Below are 17,500 nucleotides of genomic sequence, written 5' to 3'. Positions count from 1 at the left end.
AGCGTGCACTACACACAGCTGATGGTAGAGCTGTAGATTGATTAAGCAGACACAGGGATAGAGTGATAGAGTGACAGAGCAGATACACAGGTAGAGCGGACAGACAGGTAGAGCACATACACAGGTAGAGCGGTGGAGCGATAGAGAAGACAGAGTGACAAAGTGATAGAGCGATAGAGCGACAGAGCAGATACACAGGTAGAGCGGTGGAGCGATAGAGAAGACAGAGTGACAGAGCGATAGAGTGACAGAGCAGATACACAGGTAGAGCGGACAGACAGGTAGAGCAGACAGACTGGTAGAGCAGACAGACAGGTAGAGCGGACAGACAGGTAGAGCAGATACACAGGTAGAACGGACAGACTGGTAGAGCGGACAGACAGGTAGAGCGGACAGACTGGTAGAGCGGACAGACTGGTAGAGCAGACAGACAGGTAGAGCAGACAGACAGGTAGAGCGGATAGACTGGTAGAGCAGACAGACAGGTAGAGCAGACAGACAGGTAGAGCGGACAGACTGGTAGAGCAGACAGACAGGTAGAGCGGACAGACAGGTAGAGCAGACAGACAGGTAGAGCGGTGCAATATCCCCCTCTCGGCCGGCTCACCTGCTGCAGGTGCGAACAGCCAGCTGTACAGGTACCCGGCGGCCAGGGAGAAGTAGAGCACCAGCGCCCGCTGCCCGTTGACCGTGTCCAGCACGCGCTCCACCGTCACCGGCGTGTACGGGTCCGAGTCCTGCTGGCCCGTCTGCCGCTCCACCAGCAGGTCCGCAAAGGCCCGGGTTCGACCCCGCTCTGCCACGGCCAGCGCCTCGTCATGGTGACCTGGGGGAGGGGGGGGGGGGGGCAGAGTCGCGGGAACAGGGGGGTGGGGGGACAAAGCATCTCCTTTAAAATGAATAGGAAACACTTTCACGGTACACAGCTCTTGTGACAACCTCACACCGAGCAAAATAAACGCGCTGCTCGTTCTCCATGCACAAAAATATTTCTAGAAAAGAATGATTTTTATGGAGTTATTGGCACGTAACAATGACAACACATCACAATCCAAACCATCCAAGGACAGGAGGCTGCTGGATCCACAAAGCAAGAGGAAGGAGAGAAGGCAGAGAAAGCGAATGAAAAACACATGCGGAGTGAGAGAGAGAGTGAAAGAGAGAGGGAGGGGGAGAAACAGAGAGTGATAGAGATAGAGAGCTAGAGAGAGAGGGAGTGAGAGAGAGTGACAGAGAGGAAGAGAGAGATAAAGAGAGAGAGAAAGAGATATGGAGAGAGAAATAGAGAGGGAGAGAGAAAGAGAGAGCAAGAGAGAGAGGGAGAGAGTGAGAAATCATACCCAGGCTCACGAGGACTCTCTGGAGGGCCTGGTAGGAGGAGGTCTGCAGGTCGAACAGGGACAGCTTGTAGTCTGTGCTGTGCTGGGCCTCGTGCCGAATCGTCTCAAACAACACCGACGCCCGGTACAGCTGTGGAGCAGACAGACAGACAGACAGACAGGCAGTCAGACAGACAGACAGACAGATAGTCAGACAGACAGACAGACAGACAGACAGACAGACAGACAAACAGGCAGTCAGGCAGACAGACAGACAGACAGTCAGGCAGACAGACAGACAGACAGAAAGACAGTCAGGCAGTCGTCAGGCCCGCCTCACATCTCCAAACCTCACAGGTGCGGTTACAGTACCAGCGCTTTCTGACCACCGCTATGGGCCGAATGCCTGCGTTACCGGGGCTTGACCACCAGATGGCAGCAGCCCTCCTCGCTGCGGGAGGAACCTGAAGCCAGCGGCAGTTCACCGTGGAAACGGCTAAACCCCTTTCAGGGGCTCTGAAGCCAGGCTGGAGAGGAGGCTCCTGTGTGAGAGGGTCAGTCAGAGCCAGGCTGGAGAGGAGGCTCCTGTGTGAGAGGGTCAGTCAGAGCCAGGCTGGAGAGGAGGCTCCTGTGTGAGAGGGTCAGTCAGAGCCAGGCTGGAGAGGAGGCTCCTGTGTGAGAGGGTCAGTCAGAGCCAGGCTGGAGAGGAGGCTCCTGTGTGAGAGGGTCAGTCAGAGCCAGGCTGGAGAGGAGGCTCCTGTGTGAGAGGGTCAGTCAGAGCCAGGCTGGAGAGGAGGCTCCTGTGTGAGAAGGTCAGTCAGAGCCAGGCTGGAGAGGAGGCTCCTGTGTGAGCAGGTCAGTCAGAGCCAGGCTGGAGAGGAGGCTCCTGTGTGAGAGGGTCAGTCAGAGCCAGGCTGGAGAGGAGGCTCCTGTGTGAGAGGGTCAGTCAGAGCCAGGCTGGAGAGGAGGCTCCTGTGTGAGAGGGTCAGTCAGAGCCAGCCAGCCCTCGCCCAGCCAGGACTGAACCCGACACCAGCACTCATACTCCGGAACTCTTTCAGGATATGGGCCCTGACCCTGGGATCAGTTCTGCCGTTTACCTCATAATGGATAAGGTCAGGACACTGACAGGGGAAACCTGATCCAGGATCAGTGCCTTTTACAGCGAGGCACCTTACGGGTCAGTTTCCCATCGGGCTGGGTCTGGTCTCCCCCCCCACACCTCTTAGCTCGCCGAGCAAAGACACCACAGTCTCCAGCTGCTCACCCACGAGGGATTATATCAGAAAAACAAGGGTAAACGTGCCTGAGGGGCAGTTACACTGAGGGCCAGTTTCACGGGCTCAGATTAATTTTGAATGGCGATTCTCCACACGAAACTCGATTGAGTCCAGGACTGAGCTTAATCTGTGTCTGTGAAACCGCTCTGAGTGTGGGTGGGGGAGCCCCAAATGACCGAGGCAGTGAGGTACAATGTGTGTGCAGGACGCAGAGGAGGACGCCAAACGAAGCCTGTGCGTGGAAGCGGACTGAAGAGCGGGGATTTGCGTACGAGCGGCGGAGAAGCCACCTCCTCCCGCTCTCTCGCAGAACGAGCGGCGGACCCGGTTTCAGGCAGAGCGCCCAAATCGGAACTGACGAGCTCCATCTGCTCGATCAGACGCTACGGCAACCTGAAACAAAGCGCCAGGTAAACACCGAAAACAAACTGAGCCCACAGCGTTAGGTACTCAAACCCCACCCGTACCGCACGCTTCGCCAACACCGGACAAAAAAAAACAAAAAAACAAAATGAAGATTTTGAAGGGCTGGGATCCAAACCTCGCAGCTCATCTACGACGGGAAATAATCACGTGGAGCAGGTTGAGGAATCAGAGGCGGGAACGAAGGAAAAACACTTTGGACGCCAACACTGACGGGGGAGAAAAAAAGCCCTTATTACAGGCATGAAGGGTCCCATCTCAGCCACAGGCCAGAGGAACAGGGCCACCAGGCGTCTGTCCCCGCACGTTTGGGACGATGCTCCCTGACGCGCGTTTTAAGAACGTTTGGGAAACGTTGAGGGAGCGTTCTGCGGGGCAGTATCCCTGGGCAGTGGCACAGGGGGTGTCTGGCTCTCTCCAGGTAGAAGGGAAATGCGTCCCGACTCTCTAAGCAGCCAAAGGAACTCAAGTGAGCCGCTTGTGTGCAGGTGAGTTACAGAGAGTTACAGCGCAGTATGATCTGTGCACAGGAGTGCTGAGCTAGCACAGGTTAGCATGTGTAGAGGTGCATGAGCTAGCACAGGTTAGCATGTGTACAGGTGCATGAGCTAGCACAGGTTAGCATGTGTACAGGTGCATGAGCTAGCACAGGTTAGCTCTGTGTACAGGTGCATGAGCCAGCGCAGGTTAGCTCCGTGTACAAGTATACTGAGCTAGCGCAGGTTAGCACTGTGCACAGCTGTGCTAAGTTAGCGCAGGTTAGCACTGTGCACAGCTGTGCTAAGTTAGCGCAGGTTAGCTCTGTGCACAGCTGTGCTAAGTTAGCGCAGGTCAGTACCTGGTGCTGGGCCTCCTCCAGGTTCCCGCTGGCCCACAGCGACAGGCCCAGGCGGTGGCGGATCTTGGCTTCGTCTTCGCGGCGGCCCAGCTGTTCCGCGAGGCGCAGTCCTGGGGGGAGGGACGGGGGCGGGGCCTGTCAGCATCTTATATACAATATGAGGACCCATCCATACACACACACACACACACGCACGCACACACGCACGCACACACACACACACAGGCACACACACACGCACGCACACACGCACACACACACACGCACACATGCACACACACACAGGCACACACACACCCACACACACACACACATACTCACATACTGAGTATCAATGAGGGACTGCCAGAGAGCTCTAACCTGTGTACCTTCACAATCAATATCGATCAACAGCGAGGTCACTGAACAAACACATGCACACCTCACAGACCGGCAGGATTATGGGGAGGCTGCACAGTCAGGCGCTGAGATCTATATTCCAGTGAAGACAAAGTGCTCCATTAGTCCATAAAATGGACGCAAACGTGCTCAAAACAAACACCAAACAGCACCAACCTCATAGCAGACACAAACAGGAGAAATACAAGCACACACACACACACAGACACGTGCGCGCATACATACACACACACACACACACAGACACGTGCGCGCATACATACACACACACACACACAGACACGTGCGCGCATACATACACACACACACACGCACAGACACGTGCGCGCATACACGTACTCACGTACACACACACACACACACACACACACACAGACACGTGCGCGCATACATACACACACACACACACAGACACGTGCGCGCACACATACACACACGCGCACACAGACACACAGTCAAAGCAAAAGCCAAGTTCCTAAAATAGCATACATTTAATACCCCCCTCGTTCATTACCCATGGAAAACACGATGCTGTAATTCATGAGCAGCCAGCGCGCTGGTCCAGTCAGCGCAGCGTATGTATTAGGTGTGACCTTGCGGCCTTACACACCCTGTCACAGACAGTGTGAAATACCCCTTTGCATGTTTCACGCGTCGGCGTCCTTGGGCGCTAACGCTAGGCTAAGGGCCCGTCCTGCAGCAGGGAGGCGAGCCGCAGATTAGAGGGAGGATTCCCAGGCTCACGGGGGGGGGGCTCAGTTACGGGTCCCGTGTCCTTGATAAAAATCTGGGCTGCGCTGGTGCCAACTGTTCGCATTTTCGGTTTGTATTTTTAGCACACAGCCTTATTCAGACTGACATCCGTAGCCAGGAGTGCTGCAAGGTGATGCTACTCGCCATAGCAACGACCAATGAGGGGGTTACGGTGGTCAGGGTAAGCCCCGCCTCCCTGTTCACCAGTGTGTGTGTGTGTGTACTGTCTGTGTGACAAATGTGTGTGTGTGTACAGCACCTAATTACAAACTCCATGACAGATCCAAAAAAGTAAAAATATCAGCAATTTCACAAATCGCCAGGATGACCAGCGTAAACAGCGTAGTGTGTCTCTCCCTCAGGATCACATGCAGCCACTCACACAAAACACCTTTCCTAATTAGAGCCTTTCCAGTTAATCCCACTCCCACTCCCACTCCCACACACACACACACACACACACACGCAGCACAGCCCCAAAAAAAAGGAGGGAAAGAGGAATGAAAAGACAGAGGGCAGAAAAGAGGTAGAGGGAGAGAGAGAGAAGAGGAGGGTGAGAGAGATGAGGAGGAGGAGAGAGTTTTTTTACATCTGGGTAGGTCAGTCAGAATTAATTGGCTGTCAGGGACGAAGGTGGCAGTGCCCTTTTTAAAGCCAGCTCAGTGACAGAGACTCATCTATCTGCACAGGCCTGGCCTTTCCGCCCACCTCCCCCCCCCCAAACAACCCCCACACCCGCCCCCGAACCACGGAGAACAAGGAGGCTCTTCTGGGTAATTTTGGGGTAGCTGTGATTAACAGAGCAGTGGGGGGGTGGAGGGGGGAGGGGGGTCACCCCCGGTCCCCCTCCCAAGGTTACAGGCCCTGATATAGATCAAACGCTGGCATCGTGCCATATTTCAATGTCAACAGGTCCCCCCCCCCCCCCCCCCCATCCTGCCCCTGCCCACCTGTCTCCCCGTGAGAGACAGAGAACGAGATAATGACTTGAAAATTATATTGAACAAAGCGGAGCGGGGGGGGGGGGTGGGGGGGGGGGGCACCTCCCTTCGGCTTCACTACGGAACATTCTCTGTACGAAGTGCAAAGCCGCCTGACGTCTGTGTGCGCTGGTGATGAGGCCCTGATTCAGGGTCTGCACATCTGCACTTCCTGATCGAGCTGGAAAGTTCTGGAACGCTCCCGTCCCCCCCGGTCACATGACTCTCGCGCTGAGGGCAGATGTCAGGTCGCTTCATCAAAAGGGGGGGGGGGGTTGCAGGTTCAAATCCCAGGCCGGCGCGAGCCTGCGCGAGCTGGGGCAAAGCGAAGCGCGATGCACAACCGACGCGGGTTACCGTGGAAACACGCATCTGGGAAGCACATTAATAATTACGATATTAATAATTCTGACTCTTGTTCTTGTGCGAAAAGAAATCGGGGACTAATTAATCATTCTAAACAAAGTCTGGCTTCTGTTATAGAGGACGAGTATAAACACTTTTTTTCTGTTTCACCTGAGCAGAGAGTTCTAATGGAACACTGAAAATGGATTAATAACAGGTTATGTTTGAGTCTCTCACACACACACACACATCCTTGACATTCCAATCTAGGCCCAAAAAGGACAGGAAAACACAGCAACAACATACTGTCACAAAAATTCAGCTTCAAAATAATTGGAAACAAAAAAAAAAAACCAGCAGTTCAGAAAAAAGTCCTGCCAGGGGGCGCTCCTGAGCGCCGCTGCACAGCTTTACGAGCGCCCGCTACCGCCATCGCCACCGCCACCGCCATCGTTACCGCCACCACGGGATCGGGCGTCCAGAGGCTCGCCCCGGCCGTTATTTTTACAGCATCCGTTAGCGAATCGATAGAGGAAGGAGACACCAGCAGGGCTGGGACACGCACACGCACACACACACACACTCAGTCTCTCACACACACACACACACACACACACACACACACACACACACACACACACACACACTCACACACAGTCTCTCTCACACACACACACACACACACACACAGTCTCTCTCACACACACACACACACACTAACACACAGTTTCTCACACACACACACACGCACAGTGACTCACACACACACACACACACACACTAACACACAGTCTCTCACACACACACACAGTCCCTCACACACACACACGCACACACACACACACACACTCACGCACGCACACACACACACACACACTCACACACACACACACACACACACATACACACACACACACACACACAGTCACACACACACACTCACACACAGTCTCTCTCACACACAGTCACACACACTCACACAGTGACTCACCCTCCTGCAGGTACATGACGGCCTGCGCGTAGTTCTGCAGCGCGTGATGGGTGCGGCCCAGGCTGCTGTAGGCCAGCGTCTTGGCGGCCAGGTCGCTGGTCTCCGCGGCGATGCTCAGGTGCTGCTCCTGGTACACCACGGCCCGCTCGAAGTTGCCCAGCGACTCGTAGGTGAGGCCCAGGTTGCCGTAGGCGCGGCCCTGGCAGCCGGCGCTGCCCGTCTCCTCGGCGATCTCCAGGTCGCGGGCGTGGCACTGCAGCGCCGTCTCGTACTCGCCCATCAGCTGGTACACCGCGCCCAGGCCGCAGTTGGCGTCGCCCTCCAGCGGGCGGTCGGCCGTCTCCCGGGCCATGCCCAGCTGCCGCTCCAGACAGGAGATGGCCTGCTCGCAGTTTCCCAGCTGGCTGTGCAGGCTGCCCAGCTCGCCGTACGCCTGCGCCTTGGTGGCGCTCTCCCCCAGCTCGTGCGCCACCACCAGCCGCTTCTCGAAGCACACCAGCGACTGCTGCAGGCTGCCCATCGCCCTGCAGGGGGCGACAGAGCCCAGGGGGGCGCGGTCAGAAAACACTCCGCCACTTCCTATTGGCTGCTCAGGTGTACAGTGAAAATTAGAATGAACTCATGTAACTTCCTGTTCGGACAAACGTCAGGCACACACTTACAACAGGACCAGCTCAAACGCAATCGTTAATTCAGCTAATTCTATTAGTCAGACTCAAAGGGCTATTTTTAAAAATTGTGCTTGTTTTCTACAGTTGACAGAGATTTGTCTGTGATTAATTAAATGTGGCTGTTTCTCTGGTCTTGTTATACATACTTACACCTAAGAGCATCAGCTAAACACATAAAGATAAATAGAAATGTCAGATTGGTGGGAAAAGGGGAAGAGGGTGGGGCCAAAACCCTTGGTACCCCTTCTCATTGGCTGTGCTCTTATAGGGAATGAACTGCTATAGAGCTCACTGAACCTCCTGTTCTGCCAAATGGGGTGCGTTCAGGATGCAAGGCCTCTTTGCCACAATTTTGCTGCAATTTTCCGAGAACGTTGCATTTATCTTAAACAGAGAGCAACGATCCGCGACGTGTCGAAGAATCAGCGTCACACCTGCACTCAGCCTCCCCGTCGGCAGCCATGGCAACATCGCTCCCAAAAACCAGATGTTCGCGACAGCAGGGTTTCGGTTTGTAAAACAAGCCGAGAGAAACCGAACAGATTTTTCATTCTGCGAAGCGCGTGCCAGTTAGCATCACGCCAACGTCAACACATTCCATCCACCGCGAGTTCTGAGGAGTCGGCTCTGGTGCCGAGGCGCAAGTTGTTCCAAAACAATCTGCTGCCGTGTGACCAGGAAAGGACAGATGCCCAAAACGCCTAGGCCTTCAGGCCACGTATGAACCTCCTTTGAGCCAAAATGGACACTCAAGGATATTAGAGTAAAACAAAAGTGCTTCAGAGCACTAAGCCAAGCGAATCACTGCTAACTCGCCCTGTATTCTCCCTCTCTAAATGCACGCAGTCTTTAATCTTTAATGTAGCAAAAACACAACAGTATTTCCATACTGGAGCTGTACGCAGAAACTGCATCATGCTTTTAAAACAAAAAAAGTTAATATTGTGTAAATAAACACGGTGGAGTAAAGGCAGGAGAAAGCAGACACAGATTAAAACATCCCAGTGAACTACAAATTCCCAGAACGCAGGAGTGGAGAACGTAGTTCGGCGAAACGGCATCGGATATGCAGCCCGTGTGGAGCTCGCATCTCTGAGCTCTGGAGCGCGGGGGGGGGCGGGGGGGGGGGGGGGCGGGGGCGGGCGTGACTCCATTATCTAATTGCAGCGCACGGAGCCGGCAGTGGCGCTCTATTAAAGGAGAATAAAAAGCGGGCATCATGTTGTTCAGTCAGAGGGGATGGTGGGGATGGCGGAGATGGCGGGGATGGCGGGGATGGCGGGGATGGCGGGGATGGCGGGGATGGCGGGGATGGCGGGGAGGGCGGGGATGGCGGGGACGGCGGTGATGGCGGGGATGGCGGAGATGGCGGGACGCTTCTCCGCTCGGGGAGCACCGCCTCATTCCAGTACGAATGGAACACGGAGCTCCTAATTCAGCCTCGCTAATGAACTCCTGTTTGAGTTCTCTTCTTCTTTTCATTGTTTTTTTTTTTTTTTTTTGGAGTGTTTTTGTTTTTCTTTGAATGTAGAAGGGGAATACTGCTATGGCTGGTGATGGGGAAGGGATGGGGATTGGGGGGTGAGGTGGGGGAGGGGGAGTGGGGGTTAGGGAGCGGGGGTGATGGGGAGGGGAGGGGGGGGAAGGGGGTAAGGGAGGAGGGTGTGAGGGGGAGGGGGCTGCAGTGTTGATGACATGTTTTACTGTCACACGGTGTCTTGACAGGACCTTGGGACTGAGGGATGGTGTAGAGAGGATGGAGACGGTGTCCCTGTCAGGCTGACAGCTCGGGGGGTGGCGGGGGGGGGGTGATTCGCAGGAGGGGTTCTCATTGTAATGCCTGTGTTTTGCCTGCGTTTCGGGGAGGGAATATTCCAGAACAGCGGTCCGCGGGCCGAGCCGTGTTCCGCGCCGGGGACAGACTCCGCCCAAACAGCAGCGGGCGCGTCTCGCGGTGAAGAGGCGGGCGAGAGAGAGAGACGTCCTACAGAGCCTACAGTCCCCTCTGCACCAGCAACCCCCATCTAACTCCGCCATTTAAGTCCTACAGAGCCTACAGTCCCTCTGCACCAGCATCCGCCATTTAACTCCGCCATGTAAAAGGACTGGGCCCTCAGCCCTGATCCTATAAAGCAGCTTACAGGGGCAGAGAGGCCTTAAACCCGGGAGCAGTGAGTAACCTTGGGAACAGGGGCCCCCCCCATCTGGGTCAATACAAACTGACAAACACGCCCTGCACAACCATCTAAAGACAGTAATCACATCAACCGACCGGTTCCCAGTGATCCAAGGATACGCCCTCCTATGCCAGAGGTCACTCAAAGGTTGCGAGTTCGATTCCCAGCTAGGACACAGCCGTTGTGCCCTCGGGCAAAGTGCATAAGCTGAATTGCTTCTTGTACAAATATCCAGCCGTATAAACGGATTTCAGGTAAGAATGTAATCTGAGTAAGGTGCTCTGGATAAGGGAGTCTGCTGACGGCCAAATTTTAAATGCAAATGTTGCCCAAGAACGGGATTTTGTTCAATCCCAGCACCAAACCGCCAGATTTAACTACTGCCTTCATTGCGCCCAGAAATTAAGGACTTTATTCGTGGAATCGGGTGATTTAGTGCTGAAATGGCACAAAAGTCTGCATCCACACCATGCCAGCAAAACACATTTTAATCTGAAAAATCTGGAGAAAGTGATTGACAGCTTGTTGAAGCCCCACCCCTCAACGGAATTTGTGAGACTCCTCCAATCACTACCCTGCACACGTGTGGCACCGCAGCCGGGCGGGCCGGGCCGGGGCTCGAACCTGTGCGCGCTCCCCAGGCCACGGTAGGCCCTCTCCTGGTCCTGCGGGCGGCCCAGGCTCTGCGCCGCGGTCAGGTAGCGCTCGTAGTACTTCACCGCCTCCTCGTAGTCGCCCAGCGCCTCGTAGCAGTCGCCCAGGTTACCGTAGGCCCGCCCCCGGTCCAGCGCGGCCTCGTTCCCGCTCAGCTGCTGCAGCGTGGCCAGCTGCTGCTCCAGGTAGCCGATGGCGTCCTCCATGGCGTTCACGTTCATCTTGGTGATGCCCATGTTGCCGTAGACCTGCGCCTCCACCCCGGGGTCCCGCAGCCGCCGGCCCAGCTCGAGTTGCTCCTCGTAGCACTTGAAGGCCATGGTGTACTTCCCCAGCGCCATGTAGACCGCCGCCAGGTGCCCGTGGGCCTGGCACTCGCCCCGGACCTCGCCCAGCTCCTGGTACACCTCCAGCTCCTGGGTGTGGTAGCCCAGGGCCTTGTCGTACTTCTGAGTCAGCCGGTAGGCCGCACCCAGGGCGGCGTACGCGCACGCCTCCATCTTGCGCTCCTTCACCTGCCCAGAGACGCAGAGAGAGGGGAGACTGTCATCGCCCGGGTAACAGGAGGACTGAAGTGACACCTCTGGAATCGATCACCACAGAAGAAGAGCGCTACATATCACAGTAACAGCAGTAACCGCTACAGTAAGCACCCAGCAGGTGTTCTTATTCAGAGTGGTTTACAAAGGTACGCACAGAAAGGCTTGGCAGTGAGCAGCCATTAGTATCTCAGCCAATAGGAGGATTAGTAGTGGGTGTTCAGATTTATTAAAAAACAAAGTGTGCATTTACACAGTATCCACTAAGTGACAGTGCAATTAGCCATACATTTCACATCTTCACATTTGAAGAATGCACCTAGTGGTTTACATACACACACACACACACACACACACACACAGTAAATATTACTCATGCAGTGATTTATAAATGGGAAGTGGGAAAATGTTTGGGCCATAAGAATTTTTTTTTTTTTAAGAGTCTGGCCCCCAAGAAAAGGCAGTGGAGGAACCCTGCCAAAAAAAGAAACCTTCCCGCTAAAGCATTAAACGATTCTGGGGGCAGGTCTCCGGGCCGGACGACCTCTGACCTGGTGCGCCAGCGCCAGCTGCTGCTCGTAGAACTGGATGGCCCCGCCCACGTCCTTCTTGCAGACGAAGATGTCGCCCAGGTTGCCCAGGGCCCGGAAGCGGGCCTGCTGGTTGCCGAGCGACTGGGCCAGGGACAGGAGGTACTTCTGGCACTCCTCGGCCTTGCCGAAGTTGCCCAGTGCCTTGAAGGCCAGGCCCAGGTTGCAGTAGGCCTTGGCCTGGCTCAGCTTGTCGTGCAGGTCCTTGGCCAGCGCCAGGTCCTGCTCGTAGTACCGGACCGCCTCCTGGTAGCCGCCCAGGCAGTAGTGGGCGTAGCCCAGGTTGTGGCACACTTTGCCCTCGCTCTCCATGTCCTGGAGGTCGGGGGACAGGCGCAGGTACTGCTCGTAGTAGGGCACGGCCTGCGGGAACTCGCCCCGCGAGCAGTGGAAGTTTCCCAGGTTCCCCAGCGCCCGCGCCTCGCTCTGGACGTCCCGCAGCTCGCGGGCGATGGCCAGGTGGTTCTGGTAGTGCTGGAGGGCGCGGTCGTGGGCGCCCAGCGCCTGGTAGGCCACGGCCAGGTTGCCGTGGGTGGAGGCCTGCGAGGCGCGGTCGTTGACCTCCATGCTGATCTGCAGCTCCTGGCGGTGGTAGCGCACGGCCTGGTCGAAGGCGCCCAGCGCGTTGTGGGCGTTGCCCATGTTGCCGTAGGCCCGGCCCTGCGCGGCGTAGTCGCTCAGCTCCTGGGCGATGGAGAGGTGCGCCTTGTGCAGCTTCAGCGCGGTCTCGTAGTCCCCCTTCATCTGGTGGATGATGCCTGCGGGGCAGAGGGACAGGGGCGGGGAGAAGCCGTCAGAAAATGCGTTTGCTCGCTCTCTCACTCATTCGCTCGCCCACCCGCTCGCTCTCTCACTCTGTCTCTCTTTCGCTCGCTCTCTCTCTCACCCGCTCGCTCTCTCACTCTCTCTCTCTCTCGCCCGCCATCCGATTCTTTCAGTGCTAAACAGCCCATCTGGGCTCAGACTCGGGAGAAGCACGACACAAGGGCGCGAGATGCGCTCCAGAACAGAGAAGACGAAAAAAAACACTCACGCGCGCTTCACAGGCAAAACAAACATCCATATTTTAAGACGCTACAACACCCAGTAATCCCGGCGTAATGGATGGGGGGGGGAGTCAGATGGCTGCGTGCGCTTTCTTTAACGATCGCTTCGTAATAATCTGGCGTAAGCACGGAGAGCTCGACAGAAGGAGAGCACCAGCGGGACGCGGGAAGCGTGTGAGCGACAGCTTCGGAAAGCAGCGCAAGGCACTCTGGGCCGAGATTAGAGCAGAAGAATCAATAAATAATGAAAAATCTCAAATATCAAATATCCAGAAACTGGCAAAGCTCCAGAACGCGCTCCCGGGGCCCCTGCCTTTGTACAGACATTATGCGGCGCTGCTGCTGCTGCTGTTCTTGTTGTTCGTTTTTTTTCTTCTTTGTTTTGAAGGAGAAAAGAACAAGGACTCGGGAATGGCTGGTATCACTCTATTACCCATAAAATAATAATTACAAATCATGACATCGGGGCCCGCCCGTCCCCAGAACGAGCACACAGAGAGGAGACAGAGAAAGAGAGAGGGAGACAGAGAGATACAGAGATAGAGAGGGAGAGACAATGAGAGAGAGAGAGAGAGACAGAGAGATGGAGAGGGAAAGAGAGATAGAGACAATGAGAAAGAGAGAGAGAGAGATAGAGAGAGAGAGGGAAGGACACAGAGAGGCACAGAAGACTGTTTTGGTGGGATAATGATGACTTATGATGGAAATGCTTTTTTAAAAAATAAAAATAAAAAGTGCAGGGGAAGCATTAATCTGGCTCAGTACACTTACAGCTCAGCGGCTGAAGCAGAGCACAGATCACAGAGACCAGGAGCTCGGGGGCGGGGGGGTGGGGGTGGAGGGGGGTCGAGGGGGGGATGAAGGTTGTGGCGGACACAGCCTGGATCTGCCAGCAAATCTGCCAGCACCTTTTGTTCAATCTCAGTTCACCTGGCTTCTGAATTGGCCGCCAATTTCAAGACCCAACCCGACAGCTCTCCAGGCACTAATTTATAATTGGGACTCATTTTTTTTGGTCAATAATCCGCTTAATTTTTCACGCCGCTGCATTGTGTTCCTGTTTTTGTTTTTGGGTCGATCGGAGAAGGTCCAGAGAGATTAGCGAAAATCTGTAAAACCCAGTTAGGTGCCTGGCTCTGATGTTCCCCTCCGACAGGCTTGGATTTGGCGGGAAGGCGGGGGGGGGGAGGGGCTGGACCCGGGACCTACGACAGAACGCAGCTGCTTTCCTTAATCCCACCCCCCCACCCCACCCCCCCCCCCAGCACCCGCCAGCTCTCTCGGCTCCAGGCCAGGCCCCGCGCCCCACAGAACTGCCCCGCAGATGAATATTTGGGGTAGAGGGGTGACATTCATAAACACAGCAGGGAGGTTTTACAGATGGGAGCGGGTTGGGTGGGGGGGGGTGGAGGGATGATCCTGTTTGACTTTGGGGAGGAGCAGTGTGAGTTCACACACAGAAAACTTTGTGGGATGCCAGCAGGTGGAAATGAGGGTTTTGTTTTGTTTGCAAATCCTGAAATCAAGCTGAAGATTAGCCAGTAAACTAAGGCACAGCCAAACACACACACACACTCACACACACGCACACGCACACACACACACACACGCACACACACACAACAAACAGCACAGAAGCCACAATCACTGACTTAGAGCTTCCGCTAAAGAACCATAGACTGAAGTGACCGGATAATCTTGGACTGCATGGCTGCGCAGACACGCAGGATCAGACTGCAGGGCTGCGCAGAGACGCAAGCTCAGACTGCGCAGAGACACGGAGACTCAGGCTCAGACTGCAGGGCTGCGCAGAGACGCAGGCTCAGACTGCAGGGCTGCGCAGAGACGCAGGCTCAGACTGCAGGGCTGCGCAGAGACGCAAGCTCAGACTGCGCAGAGACACGGAGACTCAGGCTCAGACTGCACAGAGACAAGGAGACACAGGCTCAGACTGCACAGAGACACGGAGACGCAGGCTCAGACTGCGCAGAGACACGGAGACTCAGGCTCAGACTGCGCAGAGACAAGGAGACACAGGCTCAGACTGCGCAGAGACACAGAGACTCAGGCTCAGACTGCACAGAGACAAGGAGACACAGGCTCAGACTGCACAGAGACACGGAGACGCAGGCTCAGACTGCGCAGAGACACGGAGACTCAGGCTCAGACTGCGCAGAGACAAGGAGACACAGGCTCAGACTGCGCAGAGACACAGAGACTCAGGCTCAGACTGCACAGAGACACGGAGACACAGTTAAGACCAGAGACCAGCGCATGAGTAATCTTCACTCTCACACAGACGCACAGAGTGACTCAGACTTTATATTTACGTCCTGCGGGACTGAAAAAGCAGGAAGGAAAGCCATGGAAATAAGCACAACAGCCCATTAGCCTGCATGACCAACCACACGGTATTTCTCCACACGGTCGTTCTGCAAGGCCTTCTGGGTAATCACGCTCCGTCCTGTCTGTCCTGGCTGAGGGAAAGGTCACGCCCGGACATGGTTTTTGGGGAGGGTGACGGAAAATCGTTGTTCCTGCTCAGTATCCATCTCGCTCCCTCTTAGGAATGAGAAACAGACACATCTGGAACAAACGGGAATATCCGTTGCTCCATGCTGTCCATCCCAATCGTTCTGCCAGCCTGCCAGCTAAATGCTAGCATGGCTCAGTGTGGCAGGCTGTCTATCTGAAAGTATTATTTACAAAAATAATTTGTACAAAAAAAATTTTGTCCTCCAGTCCCCCTGTTCAAAAATACTTTACATCAAAATAAAATTTTATTATTTTCCCCATTTATACATTTTGGAAGGACAAATATACAGCACATGTAATGGCTGAAGGACAGTTTAAAGTTTAAAAAAATGACAACATCACAACGCAGGAGCTGGAAAGAGGTCGAGGAACAGGATTTCCCGTCTTGGCCTTCAGTAGCTGAGGAAGGGGGGGGCCCTCACTGGGGAGGGGGGGGGTGCGAAGGGCAGGCACAGCGAAGCTCAGGGTGATGCGTATCAGCTGCAGCTGGGGACCCCGTGTGGCTGGAGCTGACCTCTGCTTCTCAAACACAGCTGGGAAAATCTGCTGAGTGTGCAGAGCAGCCAGACAGCTGTGTCTCTGTGACTCACTGCCAGGATGACCTGGGCCTGTGTGTGTGTGTGTGTGTGTGTGTGGGCGTGTGAGTGTGAGTGTGCGTGCATGTGTGCATGCGTGTGTGTGTGTGTTTGGGGGGGGGAGGGGGTGTATGTGTTTGGGGGAGGGGGGTTTGCAGGTCAGGAGAGGAGCTGTGAAACTGACTCCTCTCACTGCTGGTTAAGAGGATTAGGCTCTAGGCTCTCACTCTCCCACTGATTTACAGGAATGATCCCCCCCCCCCCAGGGCAGCAGCTCTAGAGTCTAAAGCAGGCTGGATGGGGGGGGGGAGGACTTCGGATGCGGAGTCAAGGGTAGAGGGAGGGGGGGGGGCTGGCTTGTTATCACCAACTGAGAAAAGGTTGACAAAGATGTGTGTGGCAGTATAATGATCCCTTCCATTCGCTGCCGGTTGCTCACGGATCAGAGCCAATCACTGCGTTGGTTATAAACCTGCTTAATGGTTGAAAGTAGTTAGGCTATTGGTGATTGGAAGCTTTGTTCTAGCTCCACCCATTTTTTTGTTGCCATGACGTTTCACTCTCCCGTCATCAGCGAGCCTGTCCATAGACACGGCGCTGAGATCCGCGAGCGCCGTCTCCCCAAATCCCCCCCCCCCCCCCCCCCCAGCAGCCCCCCAGGCCGGGACGCCGGAGACCTAGCGATCCGTCGACCCAGTCACCGGAAAAATACCGGAAAATGATTCTGGTGGGACTCGGGACAGAACAGCGCAATAAACAGCTTTCCTGGCTATTCCAGGGGTCAGGCCTGGTCTCTTCGCTCTCTTCTCTGCTACTCCGTAAAGCATCTTTGTGACAGTTTTCTGTTTAAAAAAAAAGCCCCATAACAAATAAAATAAAAAACTGTATTCACGGTTGACGTTCTGATGGATCGGACCGGACGGCGCAGACAGGAAGGAGGAGGTAAAGGCACTTCCTGTTTCTGCACCCCTCAGCACAGAGCAGGAAGCAGAAGCGCTGGGCTGTGTGAGGATCAGTCACAGAAGCTGTTAAGAGGGGACAACCCCCAAATAAATAAAAAGACGGTTTTCATCAAAAAATTCAGCTCACCTCATCTTGCCCCCCCCCCGTCCACTTGCCCCCTGTCCCCCCGTCCTGAGGGTGGGTGGGGGCTCAGGGGCGGGGGGGGGGGGTGGTGTTTGGGCAGCCCCGAGCCGCTCCGCTAACTCGGTGTGTAATTGCTCCGAGCTCGATGGGGTCCAGGCCGGAGGCAGATGGCTAAGAGGATTTCCCAGAACAAAAGGGGTCCCGCGGCTGTGTGGGGGCGATACCGCCGGTACCCCCACTGCCAAGCGCCCCCCCCCCCCCCCCAAAATCCTTCCGCAGTTTAACCGTTCCTTAACACG

General features: G+C 55.3%; 1 protein-coding gene across 1 annotated transcript in view; it reads right to left on the bottom strand.

The window, feature by feature from the left end:
• The window catches only part of LOC118206488 (tetratricopeptide repeat protein 28-like), a 120,863-nt gene that overhangs the window by 21,092 nt on the left and 82,271 nt on the right, over positions 1 to 17,500 (bottom strand). Inside the window, exons 4-9 of the mRNA XM_035379267.1 lie at positions 11,921 to 12,717; positions 10,801 to 11,345; positions 7,329 to 7,852; positions 3,861 to 3,970; positions 1,341 to 1,470; positions 608 to 826 (exon numbers count right to left, since the gene is read on the bottom strand). Coding sequence (XP_035235158.1) covers positions 608 to 826; positions 1,341 to 1,470; positions 3,861 to 3,970; positions 7,329 to 7,852; positions 10,801 to 11,345; positions 11,921 to 12,717 — 2,325 coding nt within the window. The remainder of the gene's footprint in view (positions 1 to 607; positions 827 to 1,340; positions 1,471 to 3,860; positions 3,971 to 7,328; positions 7,853 to 10,800; positions 11,346 to 11,920; positions 12,718 to 17,500) is intronic.

The sequence above is a fragment of the Anguilla anguilla genome, chromosome 10, assembly GCF_013347855.1.
Source record: "Anguilla anguilla isolate fAngAng1 chromosome 10, fAngAng1.pri, whole genome shotgun sequence".
Lineage (NCBI taxonomy): Eukaryota > Metazoa > Chordata > Actinopteri > Anguilliformes > Anguillidae > Anguilla > Anguilla anguilla.
This window is presented reverse-complemented; position numbering and strand designations above follow the sequence as displayed.